This window comes from Glandiceps talaboti, chromosome 4 (genome assembly GCF_964340395.1).
Source record: "Glandiceps talaboti chromosome 4, keGlaTala1.1, whole genome shotgun sequence".
Taxonomy (NCBI): Eukaryota; Metazoa; Hemichordata; class Enteropneusta; family Spengelidae; genus Glandiceps; species Glandiceps talaboti.
Genome location: NC_135552.1, coordinates 18949681 through 18972067, shown reverse-complemented (window position 1 = coordinate 18972067; position 22387 = coordinate 18949681). Strand labels below are relative to the sequence as shown.

At 34.3% G+C, this 22387-nt stretch overlaps 1 protein-coding gene across 4 annotated transcripts in view; it reads left to right on the top strand.

Annotated features, from left to right (window-relative positions):
• Positions 1-57: 57 nt before the first annotated feature.
• LOC144433502 (uncharacterized) overlaps positions 58-22387 on the top strand; it is a 53635-nt gene continuing 31305 nt past the window's right edge. For all 4 annotated transcript variants that reach the window (XM_078121810.1, XM_078121809.1, XM_078121808.1 and 1 more), the window contains exons 1-2: positions 58-381; positions 19006-19110. In XM_078121810.1, the coding sequence (XP_077977936.1) occupies positions 217-381; positions 19006-19110 (270 nt within the window). In that variant the 5' untranslated portion in view covers positions 58-216. The remainder of the gene's footprint in view (positions 382-19005; positions 19111-22387) is intronic.

Below are 22387 nucleotides of genomic sequence, written 5' to 3'. Positions count from 1 at the left end.
TGACCCTGTGACGTCACATGCAAATTATTTTGGGTGGCGCACGCGTATAACAGCTCAGCTCGGTGATATGTTCGTTGTTGGAGCGCTAGTTCGTTTCCTATAATTTAACAGTTGCACGTCGATAATTTCACTCATCGGCGATTTCCAGACAGTAATACAACATTCTGGATACCTGTGTATAGTCTCAATGTGATAGCTACAGTGTTTAGTGCTGCGATGTTGCGTTTTCTGAGGAATTCGTTTCGACGCCGACCATCGCGAAGTCGAAGGAAAGCAGAGCATGGAACCGAAGTGCGAGTGCCTCCCAGCAAACCAAACAAGAACATCCTCGTTTGTCGTGTTATCTTTCTGGATGGTATAGATCAAACGTTTGAAGTCCCAGTAAGTATAGAATAATGTAGTTTTTAATGATTAAATTATATGATAAATAATTTCCCAAAAGTTTTGAACGGTGTAGTAATGTGGTTGGACTCCTTACAGATTTCAGCAGTGTAATAATATCACACACAGATTGATTAGTACTGTTCGTCAGACCTTTCAACAAACATTTCTTCTGTGACGGGTTTGCATATACATGCACAACAATAGAGAAACCAAACTGTTACATAAACTTATGCAGTGTTGTAGAATGTTCATAGTTGTTAACTTTTGGGAGACTATTGTCCCTGGGATATATACTGTAGACCGACCACTTTGTTGTCCCACGGAGTACCCCGCTGGTTCAAAAGGGTGTTAACGAGATATCACCCCAGATTTGTTAAGTTTTTTATTTATTTTCTTCCAACTTATCACCAACATGATGACGGTTTATGTCAACAAGTTGCCATTAACAATTTTCGGTAAGTCACTGTCGCGATCCACCCACAGAGGAACGGACATGTGAAGAATTTGAATTTCCCAATTTCAATAACTTTTACAAAACCAGTCAGACGTAAAATGTAAACGGAGCATGTCAGTTCCAATTTGAACGGTTCCGTTTGTCTAGAAAAGTATCCCACCACAATTCCCGTTAACCGTAGATCTTGATGTCTGGTACTAGTGCCAGTGGTGTGTAAAAATTCCCTTGTTAGCAAACTTTAGTGGAATAATTAAAATGTAAGAAAAACTTCCTAACAGCTGTGAAGTCACGTATGTAATATGAGACCGTCATAAATAAATGATTTGATACAGTACTGTATGTAGTTAACATTTTTAGTCGAGTGTGTGATAAATACAGAACTGATATCATTTTTTCTACTCTTCAAAATAATTAAATTTCAAAATGTTAGCATGTTGATTTTGACGGTTTCTTTGTATGCACCACCATGTTTATGATAAATACTTTGCTGAATTGAGCTGATCTTGACATTTGCCTGGGACAAAATATGTAATGTTAGTTACATCAGTTTGATATTCTATCTGCAATATTTACCATAACTTGTCTCTGAATACCTATTCTACAAATGAACTGTAGAGTTATTGAAAGCAGACAGTAGCTAGTTTAATTCTTGGCATAAAATCAACACCATGTGGTGAAAGTTAAATCAAGAGGAAGTAATCTAGTGTTACTGGATGTTTACTACATGCAGTGCATTACTTTCATTCAGTTTCCAATCACTTCATATGTGATGCAAACTGACTACCGTTTGCAATTTGAAACTATTTGTCTACTGTGACTAACAATGGTAGTGCAAAATTTACCACTTTCAAATCGTTTAAACTTGATAGATTAATATTATTTTATAGTAACATAGGCAGTTAACCCCTTCCCCAACTTGTATGTTAAATCCCTGTATATTCATTTTTATGTCATTTTGTACTTCAAGTCATAAATAAGAATAACTAAAGTCACTTAAACTAGTGTCTTAAAAAATTGAAGATGTCCCCAAATGATAAAAAAAAACATATTAGACAATTAGACTCCTCCTCTAGCTATGATTAAAGTAGTTAAAATAAATGAGAAAGTAGGTTTGTAACCTCACCTACAACAATATTTCATTTCTAAAACTGACTCATTAATTAAAAAGCTGTAGAGAATAATATATACACATTCTTCAACCCTCAACGTGATTTGACAAAAATTATCAAAATAATAAACACGTCTATTCATGCAGCCTTCAATAACAAATAATATATTTACCATTATAAAAACCAGAAAAGTATTAATGTATTGATTTTGACAATGCTCAATGTCAACAAATATCAGACATGTCATTTCCTGAGTGTTGTTAGTCTGGATGCCAAAGTGATCTGAAAGATTTGATGAAGGATATCACTAGACTAGAGTGTTTTATACATGGTGATATGTTGGTTTGATCCATTATGTACAACTCCTGTCATGGAAGACCTTCCATTTTGTTTTTGGTCTAATTTCTTTGTCTGCAGCTACCTACACCCCACGTATGAGGTCATATCAAGGTTGCGGTATTTTTTATCACTGGCCAGTCTTTTTTCTTTTCTTTTCTTTCTGTTTTCTTAACCTGCATGAACTCTTTTAAGGCCATCGATCAATCTAGAATGAATCATGTGATTTTTAATCTCACTAAACAGATATTTCTGTTTTTTATCCTGTTGGCGCCAAATACATGATGCTTGCAATCAAACATTAACCAACAGCTTCATGGATGTGTTTTACATTAGCCTGAACCTCGTGCTCAACCAAACATTTCATTTGTATGGTTTTGTCCTGTATATAACAGACTCATTTGAGGATTACCGGGACATGTGTTGCTTATCGGAGACACAGTTATTTTGGAATTCATTTTATACAAAGGTATAAGGAGATACCATATTGGCAATCTGTTGTTTCTTTACATACCACAGGAAATGTTTTGGTCTCTCGAATCTTGGAAATTGTTTTTACAAATAACAATTTAATTTCTTTACCTCCATTCTTTGTACCATGGATGTATTTAAGGGGAGATGTTTTTACTAACATACAGTACTTAGAATGTCTAAACCATACAAAAGCAGTTGTGGTATAGTCATATGGTTTATGGAGGCAAATTTAGAGACATTTCGTGAAATTTTTGTGGCAAATGTAGGTATTTGAAGGTCTTTCAGTTCTGCTAGTATTGATCAGATTAGGGATACATTGTACAAATGGAACACTTCCCATAACAACAAGTTCAATATAAAAATACCTATAAAGAAAATATCTGTACAATTTACCAATTTGAAAAACATTCTATTTGCTAATGGCTCATATCAAATTTCTCTATAAAAAAATAATAAAACAACCACAAATGTACACATATTTGTATGACATAGATAGATAGATAGATAGATAGATAGATAGATAGATAGATAGATAGATAGATAGGTAGGTAGGTAGGTAGGTAGGTAGGTAGGTAGGTAGGTAGGTAGGTAGGTAGGTATGTATGTATGTATGTATGTATGTATGTATGTATGTATGTATGTATTAAATTTTATTTGTTATTCCACTGTACTACAGCTGTAAAATTTCACATTTTCTTTTAACTGTTTATAAGGGGAAATGCCTAGCAATGCCTATTACATGTATGTGTACATGTATTCCATATATTGTATTAAACATTAGTATTACATTTCAGTTTGTTTTATGATGAATATTTTCTCATCTAGGTAACAGTAAATAGGTCATTATGTCAAACCAAGGAGGTGGTAATGTTTGCCAGTGTGGGTTGAAATGACACTAGAGTATGTACCGGTAATAGGGGGAGTAGTCACTCCATAAAGGAGCCATACGTTTGTAGCTAGCAAAAACAAGTTTGTGTTTTTGGAAACCAATTTTGGAATTCTGGAAAATTTATATTTGGATTAGCAGTCAAAATTCAGTGAGCTAAAGTTTTGATACTTGTGTGTTGCTGTTATTGCTCAAGGACATAGTAATGTATACAGTACAATAACAACTGCATGTGTTATGCAGTAAATCAGAACGACACTAGCTAGGACCTGAAATTTGACAGTGGGTGTGGTGTTTCATAGCACTCTGTGATAGCCACAAAGTAGTGAATGTACTTGATAGTCTTGGAGTATATATCTTTACAGTAGATTGTGGCTGAAATAGCCTGGAATAAAGTACCGTCTGTGATAGACGATTGTATTGTAAAATGACAAGGATGAAGTAATGTCCTAGAATAGATTGAGTATAGTAAAGTTAGTGGACAATAGCCGCAGCAACAAAAGGTTGAAGATACACTGGTCAGAGGTTGTCACAGACTGTGACAGTCTAGTGTTATATGCAGTGTCTGCTGTGTCATCTATAAAAATGGAGGTACCCTAGCAGACTGACAGTGTGAGCTAGGTATTTTTAGTTAGTCAAAGGCTTCTTTGATTCATCAAGAATATTGCAGACAGTGTTTGTACATTGTGATTGAAGTATCATCATGTCTTTCAACACCATTGATGGGGGGAGGGGTTTTTTTTTTTTTTAGATGAGGTGGCGCCTTTTTACAAATACAATAAAGGGGCCCTGGACTGTGAGATGACCCTACCTACTATAACTGACTGGTAGTGTCATCTGCAAAGCTATGAGTACATTGACATGTGTTGAAGCAACAACAACCAAAATCCAACTATGTGATTATAACCTTGGTCTGTCTAAAACACCCCTACCATGCCAGGACCTCTGAGACATTTCCGAATTATGGTATGGTTGACCAAGTGTTAAAAGGCAAACTCAGGTTCAAGGACACAGGGTTCATGGCACCAAATATCAAAACAATAACAACATTCTAAATTCTAAGTTATAAAGGCTACCTGCTTGTGGGTGAGAATGATGTCTGCAAAACTATTGGATAGAATGGTTTTGTTAAGGCTGTGTCCTACCTTGGCAGTAAATACAACAAGTAGACAATATTGATAACATATAACAAAGCCAATCTGTGTTGTCAAAGTTTGTTATAATTTGAAATAATAGATAATATATTGCTTCTAACTAAAATATACACACATATTATATTATTCAGAGATATAGTAATTATTTTATTTTTTTTTTTGAATACATGTAACATGGGTAAGTTAATAAGTTGAGTAATTCTATAATAAAGTGCAAAAATTTATCTTTTCTATAATTCGGATTTCCAAAATTGTTTATTTTCAATTTCATGACTCTGTTGCTTGTAAAAAAAAACATCAATATGGCTGCCAACCCATACACTCATGATACCATACGTATTACCATACTGCTTTGTCCTCAAACTGTAGGAAGATAATAGTACACACCAGAAGGTTGGTAATTATGGAACTATTACATAAGTACTCTTTTTAGTTTTATTTCCAAAAAATGGAAATCAGTCTAGTAATGGAGCCCCAAGGGAATATTTTATGAATTTCACTTCAGATTAAAAAAAAAAGCCATAAATGACAAGGTTGCTATGTTAAAGGAATCTGTATCACTATCAATAAAAAAGAGAGATTTATTGATATGTATTCAGCAAGCAGTCTGGTTGAATGAACTGGTTGGTATCGAACAATTCTGTTTAACAATGGAACAAAATAAATTATTCATTTAGTACATGACTAATCCACTGATAAGTTGTTATACCCAGACTTTATAAAAGTGTTGGATGAATTAATTGTTGACCTGATTGTTACAGTTACACAGGTTTCTTCGACTTCCAGAAATTTAGCCTGCAATATAGTTTAGGAAAATGTGTTCAATACATCCCATAGTGAGCAATGAATTCCTGGAGCTAGGAACATCTAATAATATTTAAGTAATGAAATTTGTTGTCATGATTGTGGTACATACATCTAATTATTGTCCTGGGGTGAATTATCAGGGTGTTATTTGTTAATTATCAAAATGATAATTTTGTGTGAATTTGTTCTTTAGCCATCCAGAGAGTCTCTATAATTGTTCACAGGGTGAGGTCTACTCAGCATATTATGCACTCATAGTTGTTACCTGGGTTTCCAAACTACTTACAAAATATTCTCATATCAAAAATATTTCATTATTCGTCCAGTTACTATGTGGAATATGACCACTTTTTAGGAAGTTTCTCAAGGAAATCAAAGTTATCAGCACTTGCGTGATACTAAATATTAGGAAAGTATTGAAACGATTGAGTTTGCTAAGGAAATTGTTTACAGCAAAGAATTGAAATATGACTGTCTAATTCCAATATGGTGGATACAAGTCTGTATTCTTTCATTGCATACTGTTTACATACGCCTTACACCAAAATTATGTTTGAAAAAATAGTGTGGGTCACAGGGCAAAGTAACACCATTCTTGTTATATTATATTGCCTGGAGTCACCACACCAGACGTGTGACTTATAAGAAAACTAAATATAGATCAGATACAGGTATAACAGTATCCTTTCCTCAATGACTTTATTTACAAAAGAAAAAGTTATGTGGAAATATTTGCACTTGGACATTTGTCAAAACACTCAAGTTTTAAGGAGCAAATATGTACCCATACTGATGTACCATAATGTTTGCTAACCCAGTCGATGTCGGTCAAAGGTCAAATTTCTCACTTGGCTTGACATATTTATCTGAATGGTCGATCAATACTATGAATGTGATATCAGAGTTCTCCCTTCAGAGTAGTAAGTTCAACACTGGATATGTAAGAATGGAATCTGTGATGCCCTAGCCTGTTTATGATGCTGACTCTCTGACTCGCATACATATAGCTGTTGTCTGCTGAGAAGATGAAAGCCCTCAGCCTCAGCAAGCTAGTGATGTCCTGTTCTTCAGATTGTCGTTAATCTAGTCTAGAGGAGATCCATAGCTTAATGTTTGAATCCTTCTCCAAAAAGAAGTATTCAGAGCCACAGATAGCCTGTAGACTCTTGTTAAACAAGACAGCATATATTCCATGGCATGCCTGAACTATAAATACTAAGTCTTAAAGATGTAAAGTAACCATCATGCATATTTTGAGACTTGGATAATAATATTTTTGCTGGATATTTGTTATCTTGTCATCATATTCACATTCATTTCCTTACATGTTGTATCCTAGTAAATCTCTGATCATAAGTACAACTGTGGAATGCATACAATTTTAGATCCATCAGATTCATCTGTCCTCAAACTCATCATAAAATGATGTCTCCTTGTACTATTGTAGACAAATAAATACTTTTTATAGCATCCTTTGTTAACACCAGTCACTCACTGTTATTTAAAAGACAGGTGTCAGGCAACAGAAAAAGGAACAATTTTCCTAGTTCCATTAGTACATGAAAAGAAATATTTTCTGTCTTTCAGACCTAAATTAATGTCACATGTAGCATTGTTTATGTTCAGCCAAGCAATACAAATTGCTATGTAGCATGTGATTGTGTTTAAGACCTAACCCGAGGTGGTGTTCATAGTTCCAACAAAAATAAAGAGGCAAGCAAAATCCTTTGATGTGGGTAAAGTTACCATAGAAGCCACAGGACAAGAACATCTGCTGTCTGTGGTTTTCTTGCTCTGGTTCAAGGTTCCCTACTTTTCTGCATGACTGCACCTCTTCTACAACATATCTTTCATTACTTACAAATTTACTGTGAGTTATTGAAAGAGTAACCTCCCAATTGTCCTCCGGGACAATATTGTTTCTTATTAACTCAGACGTTTTAATAGAACAGTACATATATTGAATCAAGAGAATTGTGTTTAGTTTTGCACAAAGAGTGGTGACAGTCCCATGTCAGTTTTAATGAATGGTTCAGTCAAGTTCAAATCATGACCAAAATAGAAAACATTGAACCCTGAACTACAAGTGGAAACAAAGCTAAACAAGTGTGTGCATAGAAAGTACATTTTACATTTTCAAAAACAAAAACAAAGTTGTACTACAGTACAATGTTACAGTAGTTTGCATCTAATGGTGCATGTGTCCAAAATGACCATTATTTGGAAGGTCAACCAGTCAGACTTATTTCTGCCTTCAAATTTAGTATGTGTAAACTTACTGCTATCCACTTACATGTACAGATGATTTTGGCACCTCAGTAACTTATTAAACTTGTAACATTGTTAATGTAAAAGACAGTGGAGATAAGGGTTCAATCTTGTAATGTAAAGAAGCCAAGCAAATTATATCTATTGGCCATTTTGGGAATTTCCTACAAAGATTTATTGGAAAGCCTGTGGTGACGACATCACAAATATTTTAATTTTCACATTCATGAGAATATTAGATGTCTTTTTGGTGCCCCTCCTCTCATATCATCTAAGTCAATCTTTCTCCACCTTTGACCTTGACCTTTATCTTCATGGTCAAGAATGGTTTATTCAAATGAACTTTACCTACAATGTAAATCCATAAGGTTGCATATTCCAAGAGTACTTAGTTTTGGACAATATCGGCACACAGCAAAGACATCTTTTCATCCCTGGCTTGCTGGTTCCTAACCTTTCAGTAGTTGTTGTGCAGACATGTTCATGTTATTTTGAGTGTTTTCATCACAGTATTAGTGATGTGATAAAATTAATCGCAAGGTGTCACCTTCCAACACGTTTAACAAAAAGAATCCTAATTTAGCCTGCCAAAGTACCAGCCCTAGTTAGGTTGTTGTGCAACATTGTGTAGCCTGTCAAAGTACCAGCCCTATAGTTAGGTTGTTGTGCTAGCCTGTCAAAGTACCAGTTATTGTTTTCTTGTTGGCAGAAATATCTCATTGAAGACTGTCATGTGCCATGTCTAAAATGTCAATGTTATGAGAATAACAGTAATGATTTAATATAAAGCATATCAATCATCTTTAATGTGTTTATTCTATTGGCAACTTTTTAATATGCACACAAATATACAGGTAATGTACTGTAATTTTCCTCAAATTCCAGTAAAAAACAGATATATAAAATAAGATTTTGCCCTTCACTGATACTATATTCAGATTACTGAATCACCCCAGATGAGTAGATATATTGTTATACATTCATCTGAATAATGTATGGATAGGATGTTGTAGTACTATATATGTGTTCAGTTCTGTAATGTGTTAGGCATCACAAATTTCATGTAATGTTATTCTAAAAAGATTTGAATTCCCTCAATGTTGTTGCAAGTCAGACTTCTAACATTCCAGCATGGAAGCCATACTTTGCAGAATATCGCCATGTCCTTCCACATAATACTTTCAACCTTATAGTGAAGTTACAGTTCTAGTAGACAGATTTATGTACATATGATACAGCCCATCAAACCACTGTGACCTTGTATATCATGCTAAAATTCCCTCTCTAAATACTTCATGCATGGTGGTATTTTATTTGTTAAAGTGGCATATGCGTTAGCTTGTCTATGGACGTTGACTCTGACTTGGCAGTACTGTACTGGTGTAAGCTTCTCTGTAGGATATGATGTAGGGAAGGGAAAAGTAAAAATCCCATCCGATGACTTGAGATGGGCTACAGCTTCAGTAGAAAGTCCTCCATACTAATACGACATGATGATGATGGGTTGGTATGGGATGTCTATTCTTTATAATAATAATTAATAATATTTTATTTCTACAAGCTTAAAAATTGAAACTATAAAAATTAAGTGAACAACAAAATAAATTTGTAAATGAGGAGACGTGGAAATGAAGACAAAAATAGTTGACAAAACAAGTAATGGAGTTTGACCTCACTCACGGAAGAAAATTAGACAATACAATACATAAACATTTACAGCAAGAGAAACTTACAAATAATAACGAAAATGAAAAAGGACCATGATACAGAACTTATAATGTGTGATGATAAATCGTAAAAAATATATTAAAATATTAAAGTTCTGAGTACAACAACCAGCTATAAATGTTCTCTGACCAGGTTTCACATTACAGTACTTCATGAAGGACTTTGTTAACACCTGGCCAGATGTGTATAGCTAGCTATACTCATTTATTGCAGAATAATATTAACACAGATAAGTACAAAATTTATCCTTTAGATCCTAGTGGTAATCCCCCAACCCTGTAGACTGCTTAACTAGTCTAAAGCTGTCCTTCATCAAATCTTAAGATATCTCTTTCAGGCGTTACAAAATGTAGATGATTCCATACTACAATGACATCCATGATCCATACTAACTGCAACCAATGCTCTGTGTTTCTGTAAAACGAAAAAATCATGGATTCCAGACTGAAATGTGAGTGAAATATCGGAGGAATATATGAACTACATTATGCTAATAAACTCACAGAGTTATGTAGAATGGTTTTTGTTTGAGTAGTCTGGAGTGTTTGATTTGAATTTCAAGAATGTTTTTCCTGGCCATTACTAGGGTTTCTTTAACATTTTAAAAGGAAAATAGAATGAAAAAGATCATAATCTATGAAAATATGTATGAAATGCTGGCTGTCAATATTTATCTATAACATAATGGTTGGATTGTGGTTTTAATGGTTACACATTTATATTCATTGCCTCATACCAAAACTACAAAGATCTTATTTATTAACATGTATTTCATGACACTCTTTTGGGCAATTTTAAAAAAAAAATTCAAAATGTAAATTTGCAAATGCTACAGACATGTACACGTAGGTATGGAATTACTGGATTTACTCTTAGGCCTAAAAAAAAATGTTTGAATCCGGTTACCTGACCCCACCTAGTTTTTCACTGCTGACCCTAAACTTTTTTTTACATATTCGAGAAAAAAAGAATAAAATTGCGGAAATTGTGAAGTCTCGCCAGAAATAGTGGATGCGGTAACTGACATCAACTGAAAAAGACAATATATAAAACTGTTCTTCCAATCTGTGATGACTGTACATGTACATCTGATGGGAAGAAACCAATAACACAGAGGCCATATGGAAAACAACTGAAAAAATAACTACCTGAACTAGACCCTCACATATGAAAAAAAAATATAAATAATAAAATTAAATTAAAAACCTACCCACCCCACGGTCACCTATTCTTAAATTGAATGTAATCAAAACCACACAATTTTTTTTTTTAGCCATAGCATGGAAACAAAAACTTGTACTTTTGATAAAAAAGATGGTTGTGTTCATTTCCTTTCTTTGATGTACAAGATACAAATATATCAATCCCTTCAAAATATTTGTGTTAATGGTACATTGTATATGGTTTCATGGCGATATTATAAATACTAGACAGGACCAAGTTGGCTGTATCAGAAATATAGTCTGGATCCCTGATGCCAATGTGGTCTCTAACCACTGAATGTGAGATTTGAAAGATTTGATGTAGGATAGTACTAGACTATCAGAAAATACAAAGATTTGATGATCACTGATAAGTCCATAGTCTGGATGCCAACGTGTTATCAAAGTGAGATCTTAAGATTTGATGAAGGATACAACTATATAGATGTCTCATGTGTCACATATTGCACAGCCTGATAACACACATATGCTAGTACTTTGGAGAGAAGTGTAGTCCATGCTATAATTTCTTGAACAAAGAACTACAAATTATAAAGAATTCGCATAATATTGTTTTCTCTTGAAAATTATCCATTGACATTGTGTATTGTTATTTTCTTGGAGTACTGGTACATGTGTATGGAATTTTATCCCTTCATGAGATGAAAACCTGGACATTAGTAGCACAACTACAGGATATTCATGTCATTTCACACCGACTGTACAGGCTAGTGTTTTGGGAAAATAGATATTTGACAAGTTGTCAGACGCTGACAATATAAACGCCATGGTATCTACAACAGAGCATGTAAATGTCAACTTTATTGATGTCATGTCAAACACGCTATGTATGAAATAGTGCAATGAAGCTTTCATCTCAATCAGACCATTGTTATCAGTACTGTATGATATCAATCCATGGGTTTGGTAGTCTGGAATCCATGCTAAGTACAGGGCACCTCACTTCCTGAAGTTATATTTGTAATATACTGTTCCCCGTGGGATTGCCTGAAACTTCTCCCAAATTATGACACACTGTATGGTAATTTATGCAAATATCACTTGCTCTCTTTTCTCCCACCCCCCCCCCCCCCCCATTCTTGGATTCAGCACTACATGTTAACATTAAGGATGACCCCCACCCCATGCATGCATGTTAACAATTACATGTAGATGATAGAGGTGACCTCTTCCCCCTCCTCCCTCCGTCTTTCCATATCCCCACTCTATTCTTGGATTCCTGAGTTTAGTACTGCATGTTAACAATTACATGTAGGCATAGCTGATAGAGATGACCCCCCCCCCCCCCCCTCACTCCACTCTGAAATTCCTGAAGCTGTACTACATCATGTTATGCATAAAGGTGATGTGTTACATATACCTGTGTGTAATAGATACTGATAACATGACACCATTCTGTTCAAGTATTAATTACATGTTAATGCCACAGTATGGTGACGATGTGTGCATATGATGTCACTCTAGACTAGTCTACACAAGTAAGGTGTATGTGTGTTGAAATACTAGTATGATAAATGATACTGTGATGTGGTGTGGGCAGATATGGTATATGCTCAGAAAACAGTCAACATTTTAATTAAAAATTATACATGATAATAATTAGAACATCATCATTGTAAAAACTGATGCTAATGTATTCATATTGTGTGATTAATTAATTGGAAATGACTCTTTTTGTCAATATGGTAATATGTTTCACTAGGAGCACCATGTCAAAATAAATACTTTCCAGCAAAGTTTTGCTGTTTCACTAGAAAACCTGTTTCAACTATTATAGCAGTTTTCTGATTGCTGTAGTGTGTATACATGGAAACAAAATTACACTTACAGACACTTCCAAATTTGTATATTATAGTCAAATCTAAAATACATCTCTTGAAATTAATTTTAATATTGTCTCTGTATACTTGCAAGCAATCTTTCTTATAATAGCTTGCAAAAACACAACCAAACCAAAAATCCTAACGAATACAACTACTTCCCAATCAGAAAAATTACACTTTTATCATATGTGCAAATCTAAATGGAGAATCAACACATAATCTGTTTCATATATTTGCATCCCTTTATTCAAACACTGTATGAAATACTAGCTTACCATGGTAACCATAACAACAACATATACATTTTAGATACCAAGTTACCATGACAACCTTGAAGTACTTTTGAATGAAAATTCTATGTCATACTAGATAAAAGAGAACATTTTCCGCTTCCTTATCTCCACATATTTCTACTGGAATGGAATAGCTTCTCCTAAATAAGATGTTACCATGTCAACGTAACAACACACCGAAATAATGTCATTCAGTCCCTTCTAATTATTATAAATCACCATCATGCCTTTGTCAGCAGACACCATGGTTGGACAGTTTCATCCTCTGTAACCATGGTGATTTTGGTATCTAATGAATCACTAACCCAAAGAGATGAAATCCAGGTAGAACATATCACATGTATGCCACAGTGTTCTCCCTGGGTTAATCTAGTGCTATCCCTCATCGAATCTTAAGATTTGTCTTTGATGGACCACAGTGGTTTTAATCGACTACATTCGCATCAAGACTATCCCTTGGTTAACATATGTCCAGTAACTACAATACATGTACGTGTATATAATAATACAAATGTCACAAAGTGGGATGCCATCAATCTGACGCAACAAACTTGTTTATCAGTTGAACAGCATTGTTAATTCAGCCAGATAGCTAAGTCGTTGGATGATACTGTCCAGTAGTCAAGGTTCAATGTTGTCCTGCGTCAGAAAACTATAACTGCCAATAAAAAACTAATATTCTAGTAAAGTTGATACATGTACAACTACTGACATCAGACTGTGGAGGAATGTTAACCTGTTACAAACATGGAAAGTAGACAATTGAATTGGATTAATAACACTTGGCACAGTATGTTGGAACAGCAGAGACTTGTATTACACACCATGGTTTGATAAGAACAGTTGTATGGTCTTTTTATGTGTACATGAAATGCCAGGGGAACTGGAAACTTGTTTGTGAATGTGAACTAGTATGTAAAGTGGCCATTAAACTGTTCTCATCAAATTATGGGATATACTAGTCTCCAACCTGCTGTGCCAAGTATTATTAATCCTATTCAGTTGTTTACTGTCCCTGTTTGTAACAGGTTCCATTCATCCACGGTCTGATGTCAACAGTTGTACAGGTAATAGTACCCGCATATCAAAAAAATTTGAATTAACTCAAGGCAAGTTTTACATTTCAATGAAGATCTCTTTGTGCGCACACAAGCAGACATTTGTTAAATCAGCATTTCTACACTGTACCCAAAAGTTAATGTACAACACTATACATATAGTCCCATAAATGTGTCCATTGACTGCACAGTGTTATACAACATATACATTCCATGTAGCTGAATCATCCAATAACAGGTTTACAACTACCAATTTCACAAATGAACAGTTGTCAAAGTTAAGAATTCATAAAACTAGAATAGTAATTGACTTCAAGTGTTATATGAATACAATTCTCAGTACCTGAAATGGAATATTACTGCCTAGGTGCATCACAAAAATAACGACCATTCTGATTTCTTCATCGACATCATAACTTCCTCTCCACGCTCTTCACATGCATTACTATAGGCGCACATGAGAATAAGTCAACCTTCTTGTTCTATATTGACCCTCTCTAGCATGAGGTAAAATGCTATTGCAGGTTCTGAGAATTAGACCCAGACACTTGTTTATGATGTACACATGGATTTGGATGAATAGTATTGTCAAACCAGACAACCAAATCTCTTGACTTGACATGAATACTGTAATTTGAGTTTCTTTTTATCATAAAATTATTGAATTAGTACGAACATTTGGTATTGATAATAATGCGTGAACTTTGTTATTATGAAATCATGAATTTTAAATGAACAGAGAAGTGAACAGCTAATCATACCAGTAAATTCATATTTTCCACATGTAATTAATTCAAAATGTATGTATGTTTAGCTTTTAAATTGTACACACTGAAAGGAAGTCGTCTTTTTTTTCTAAATGTAATTGTGCAGTTCGGTGACATGTTATATTAAAGGCTGATATCAGCATTTGTACCAGCACACACATTAAACTTTAATTCTAAACACATGTCGATAATAGCTGCCTATTAGGAAACTTGTATATTGGGGTCAGAACAGGTCAGAAATATTACACAATTGACATGGTTGCACGCATGTAGTATGTCTATGAACTAACATACAGTATCACCTAGTATGTGTATATGAACCAATACACAGTGGTATCAATACTGGTGGTATAGAGTTGTGAACTGTATGGCTGTAGATTACATGCAAGCAGAGACATAATTCACTGACATGAAATCAATAAAGTGTTTTAAATTGTAATGATTAATATTATATAATTGTATTCATAATATTCAAATGTACCTGCATGATATACTGTAACCAGCATTTGATATCTACAGATCTAAAGTTATCTGAATGGACTGTCAAAAAACCGTCAATAAATGATAAATTAACTATTGTTAAAATGGACTACAAGTGTTGAAATCCATTTGTTGTGTGTACATATATGATTTGCTATCTTTCAATATTCTCCCTGAATTTGTTTCACAAAACAACAATTTATTCAAGTCATCTGTCATGTTTGATTCAAACTAGGAAAGAAGATCTCCCTTTTGATATTTAGGAATTAAAAGGGTTAAAAAAAATTATCATTTTTGACAGGATTAAATTGAAATGGTTTAAAATGCAATTTATAAGCAGTTTTCATGACCTCTACATGACCCCAGATGTGTGCAGCCTGGTGTTTTAAGATGTCAAAAGTGTAAATGTCGGCCATATTAGTTTGAAACTGATAGGTGTATGTTTTATATTGCTTCATTTAGGACACCTTGGTTTGAAATAGGGAGTGACACAGATTCACTGTTGTTTGTGCCCACGGTTTGTGCTCCTGAAACCACTACTAAACTACACTCGGAGTTTAGCAAATGATTTCAGGAGCGCAGATAATGACAAAAATTTCTGTCTTAGGTTTAAAACTCTTGTAATTACACTGTTTTGTAGCTGAATGCTATAGTAACTGTTTGAGAACTGATCAAAGTAATTGTAGCAGTTTTTTAGGAGCATAACAGACAGTTGGACCCCAACGGCTCATTTTAGCTCCCTCTGTGCATGTGCAGATGTTATTTAACAACTCAGAACACCTGATTAGTCCAGGATCTCACAGGGGTCATGAAAGGGACTTATTTTCATGTTATCAACAAGGGGATTAGAAATAACTGCAAGTCTTAGTACCCCAATGACCTTGTTGTGGGAGATTACTATACATGTATCCATAACAAGGGGATTTTCAGTATCTATCAGTACACAGCTCTGTAGCTTAGTACATGCTTGGAGTAATTATACAGTTACTGTCAATGTAATTACTCCAAGGTACATGTATTACAACTACATGTGTATTAGCCTGTTGAATTCTTGTCACAGTTGCCCTTCACACTTTATTTCTACTTTTAGTATTTCTGTACTATTGTCTCATAGTAACCTCTATGTCACATACATGTGACTCCCCATTTGACTTTAACTTTGTACAAAACCTGATATACATACATGTACATGGAAAAAGAAGGAAAATAAATGTATATTGGGGAACTCAACATTTTTTCTTCAAAAGAACAGTATTTTTCCAGGTTCCTGGAATTTCATCCATATCTGTTGTGAGTACAAATTTATGGTGAAAACTGTGAATTTTCCACATATTAGATATAAACCACATACATATATGTATGAAATACAGAAGACTAATATTTAAGTCAAATGTCTGTTAGCCCAGAGACTTGGTCGTTTGGCATCAAAATTTTATTTGCCAGAATTTTTCATTCAAGCCATTATGTCAAGTCAGATAGCCAAGTCTCTGGTTTAATTGTGTGTCTGAATAAAATACTGTTGTAGAACTTTAAGTTAACACTAAATTACAAATAAAATATATCAAAATAATTTGAAAGATAAAATATACTTTCAAAGGGAAGCAAGTATTGTTCACAAAGTTTCATCCTTCACTAGATCGTTAATTTTGAATGATTTGTAGCACAAAATGTCAGCTGAGCCACCATGTTTATATTTTCATTGGTAGTTGACTCTCATTTAGTATATATTGCCTGACAGCCGTAATAATAATTTGTATGTGACATGTAACCAGAGATGTTCACTACAACAGCTGTATGCATTCAAATAATTTAATCTTGAAATTAAGTTAAGTTTGCTGTGTTACTGCCCACATTCATGCTGTAATGAATTTTAAATGTTGAGGTATTTGGTAGCAGTCAAGTGAATGTGTATTGGTCCAATAGTAACCGGAAATACCTTGTTGTAATAATACCCAGTAATCTATAAATAACATACTCTTAGAGTATAATTATTCAGTAATTATTTCATACCAGATGATACACCTTTAATTTCCACATTTGGATTAAAATAATCTATTCATAAAAATTATGCAAGTTTTTTTCTCAAGTATGGTATGTATAATTTCATGATGACCTTGCATTTTACATAACCATGTTGTTTGAAAGTATGTTTTTAGCCTTCATAACTTCTTTTGTTCTGTTGGTATTATGTTTTTTGATTGTATAGTCAAATTATTTTCTGTCTAAAAGGAATGTTTTTATGTTTTGCTATATAAGTTGTATTCAGCGCATTTGATTTATAAACAAAATTAAATAAAACCAGTGCAGTTATTTATGCAAATGATGACAATTACCATAGAGTGATAATAGACCATTTATGGAAACCCCATGAGTTCATTCAATTTACTGATATTTCATCTACATCATCATCATTACAATTACATCAAATTCATTATTGACATATTACAAATTACAAATATAGAAATAATTATAAATATAGTACTGAAGTGTGTATTTTACAATTTCCGTCTTTGTGTTTCTACACCCAGTGTATTGTGACAAAAAAGTATTAAAAAATAAGTTGCCCTGAAAAGCAATTGACAAAGGTCAAAACAAGAAGTTTATAACTGAAATAAAATCTGTTGAGAGTACGGCATAAAATTTACGTCCTGCAGTCAGCGTGGGTGGAAGTTAGATGGAATCTAATATGACACTTGGTGGTAGGCTGTAACAATCAAAACTGTACATGTATACTGGACTGGTGGTTGATGTCATCAGTCAGTCCTCATACATTCTACTATGTAATTATAGAGTTTGTTAGTAGTAGAAGTTTGCTACTTTGTGTATAGCAGCTGTTTGTCTGTCAGTCTTGTGTATAGTATAGGGACATTACTATACAGGGTTATACTTGTTGTCAGGGGTCTAACATAAATTGGTAGGTTGAGTCACTGGAGATACTTAGTGCAAGTATAATGGAGGTGGGGGTGTATGATGTATATAGAATGTAAAGTAGTACTGTGATAAATATTTACAATGTAACTACTTCATAGATTTTGTGTGAGGTATATTTCTGTATGATGGTAAAGTATATTACAGATACACTTATCTTACTTTTTATAGATTAGAAGTACTAGAAAAAAAAACAGTAATATTTTACCAAAATACCATATATTATATTATATTCTAGCCTAAGGACTCGTCTTTGGTTTTCAAATCTAGCAATCATGTTACTGTAGGATCACTAGATTTGAACGCCAAGGACAAGTCGGGGATGGGGTGGGGTGAGGGGGGGGGGGGGGGCTACATGTACCAGTTGTCTATCATGGTATCATCCTGTCAGAATATCAACAACCAACTCACTTTATTGTTACATCAAATGTCATGTTAGACATAGTATTCACAATGTCAGAAATATCTAGAGCATTTTTCTGTGATAAGTAATCGTGACAAAATAAGAATTTATCAATAATCAAGCATTTCAATGAATTCTAAATACTCCCTCATAAATGCAGAAAGACGTGATAAATATGTGTATCTAGCCGTTCAGCTCCATCACAATAAGTGTGTCTACTATGCCACTCATATGTATCTTGGCTCAAGAAAGAAAAATAATGTGTCTTTTTTTTTACAAATAATGGAAATGGAATTTTTTTACAAATAAATAAATTCCACCTCCATTATTAATGGAGGTGGAATTTCAAAAATAGCTTAAAAATAAGAATACATACACAAACATGACTTTTCTTTTTTTTCTCATCTGAATTATTTTTGTATTTTTTCAGAAAAAAGCCAAAGGACAAGAGCTGTATGACCAGGTGTTTTACACTCTAGACCTGGTTGAAAAAGATTATTTTGGCCTTAGTTTTACAGATGCTAATCAAGTACAGGTGAGTGTTAATTTACATGACTCCACATACATTTACTAGTGTAAGACTACATATACCTACAGTATACTAAAACAAGACGAGAGAACACTTGGCCCCAAAATGTTTATTTTAAACCATTATTCTAACTTAGGAAAAATGATGATGGAGACAGACAGATAACATGGTGATTTAGGATGTTAGAGTACCCACCATGGTATGAAGACTGCCAGGCCCAGTGTATAGATTGTGTACCCTAGTCTGTTTTGTAAACCAAATAAAATGAAAGGAGAGAAGCAACGTTTTAGGGTTTAATAGGGATGTTAGAGAACCCACCATGACAAAACTGTAGAACACAGGACCCAATATATATGTTGTGTACCCTAGTCTGTTTTGTAACCCAAACAAAACGAGGGTGACAAGTAACATTACGGTTTCAAGTACCCACCATGGCAATACTAAAGAACACTGGACCCAATATAGATGTTGTATAGCCTAGTCTATTTGTAACCCTCAAGAATGAAGGAGACATGTAACATTTAGGGTTAGGGATGTTGGGCACAAGCTATGCTCATAAAATGATTGTTAGGGGCTTTGGCCAATACAAAATTACGTCACATGGAAACTAGCTGGGTCCTGCAGGTGTGCTGCCCATCTTGTATAGTAGTCACACTGTCAATGTTCTCTCACAGTCACTAAGTTAAACTCATATACTAAGTGCTAAATGAAGATAATAGCACACCAGATATGACCATTCTGTGATATACATTGTAGTTTGTTGGTCTACTTTTCCTTCCCTTGAAATTCCTATAAATACATCCATGTATATGTAAATCTTTACAGTAAAATTTGTAAATTTAAAAAATGTAAATTTTGTAAAAAAATAAAAAGATTAAAAAAAAATAACAATGTAAAATTTGATCTGCAAGGACCAAGGTTTACAATGAAGGCATTACAACAATCTGTCATACATCCTAAATCCAGAACACAACTATCAAGGCCTTGAATTTTATTGTAGTCAGTCACTACAATGTATGTGATGAGTTGCAGTCTGCAGGGTGCCTAGTTTTATGAAAATCTACCCTGGCAAGGTACCAAATTACATTCAATTCACACAGTGATATGTGTTTTCACAGTCACCCAAAGTTGTGCTTCATAAAGGACTATATAATTTATGTTTAACTAACTTCGACATGGGTCAGTTATTTCATCAAAGACAAAATGGACTCTCTAATGTAAATCTCAGGTCTCATACTAAAGTGATACAATGAGTACAATGTGTTGAGTGTTCTCACAGAAAAGTACCACAGCCATGGGAAAGTTGTTTACAATAACTCCATTATGAATATAATTATTAGTGACATGTATGTATGCATGTGTACATTTGTAGCTAGGTAGGTCATAGACCCTGTGTAGGATCTATGGGTAGGTAGGTAGATTTTATTGAAATGGTCAAGTTGAGCCTTTAACTATATATTATAACATGGGAAGAACCTATGTTGCCCTTATCTAAAACTTTTCTGAAGGGCATAACCAGGATTGCATGGATTCCTGATAAGGAAGAGCAATGCTTTTAGTTCATCGGCGAGTCTAGTTTCTAACAATATCTTTGTAAGCCGTGTGTAGCAGTTAAATGGTCAACAAAACTTCCGCTGGTTTTTTGAAGTCTTGTAAACATGTCTGCCATCCCAGTGTGTCTTGACGGTTGGTCTGCTAGGGTTTCACCGGAACACGTACACAAGGCAACCAGGCAGGGTCACACAGTATATACCCTTTCATAATAGCACTTTCTGTTTCTCCTACCACACTGCCATGACGGGTATCAAATATACACAGAGTTCAGAAGGGTTACTGTACATTACATGTATATATTGTAGCATTCATGCAGTGAAGTGTGGCTTCTGTTTACCAGCTGTTGTCATTAGTTTGTGATCATCTTGTAGTTGACTGGTAACTACATGTACCAAGTGACTGCCATTCCATTCTCAGTCATAGATATTGTGACCACACCCTTTCTGCTCGATTGACCCACTTCTGAATCGTTGGCATGGCAAAAAAGTATTTGAAAAATTAAAAGGCTTCAAATATTATAATATCAACATGTTTGGCATCCATAGCATGAATGAAAAGATATTCCTGTGAGAGAAAAATATTTACGTCATATACTTGTAAACATAGATTCCATTTTGAAATTCTAAGATTGTCTTTTAGATTATTTTTACCTAACAATTTGGGCTGTTTGTGGTATCATTTTCAAGTAATGCCAGACTGTTTTTACCGTAAACTATGTGAAATATTCCTTTGTTTGATAAGGCATTGAGATTAGCAAGAAAGTTAGAAAGGAGCCATCTGTGTGCCATTCATACTTTCACCTAGTACATGATACTATGTGTTATAAAAGTCTTGGACTGGTTGAGATAGCCAGCTATGTAACTGACAGTCACAAAGTCACAGACGACTGATAGAACTGTGTCTATTACCAGCATGATCATTAACCAAGTAAACAAGGAGGGGGGTCCTAAGCTTCTTACTAATCCTGTATAGTGACCATGTATAGACAATGAAGGATTTCTCCCCCAAAAAAGAGTACAGCTATTTACATATGAAGTGAACATTACAGGTAAAGACATTCAAAACAGAAGTTAGGGATTGTTTGTGAGTTTAAATCAGGCCAGTCAACGCAAGCCAAGTAAAGATAAATACAGCCATTTAATTAGAACTATAATTTTAAATGAAACTTACCACGTAATATGTTACACGTCGACAAAGCATGACATGCACATGCCCATGAATTAAAACCGTAAAGGGGTAACCACCACAATAATGTGATGTTTAGAAGAGAATTTCATTTGTTTCAAAATATATAAATAAACATTTGTTTTTAACTTTAAGCTATATCAGGTATGAGCCTTCCAAAGGACCTCTGTCGCTATCTTGCATAATGACATCAAAATAATTATGTGTACCAGAACACAAAATGGCCACTCAATTAAGTTCAACTAGAAGTTATCTCAACCTTTTAAAAAAATCCTACTCTATGTTCTGATGCCCGTACCGATACACTATGTAACTCCATTATCAGATAACTGAATGCCCTCATTTCTCCAATTCTGAGTTGAAATTCTTGCCATGTAATTATTCCCCTAATAACATACCAATGTACTTGAACCACTAACATAACAGTAGGACATAGCATACTCTGGCAGAATGTCAAAAGATTTCTCCCACTGTCCTTCAGTGGAAAGTTATACATGTATATACATATACATGTACTAAACCATGAATTTCATGCAACCGGAAG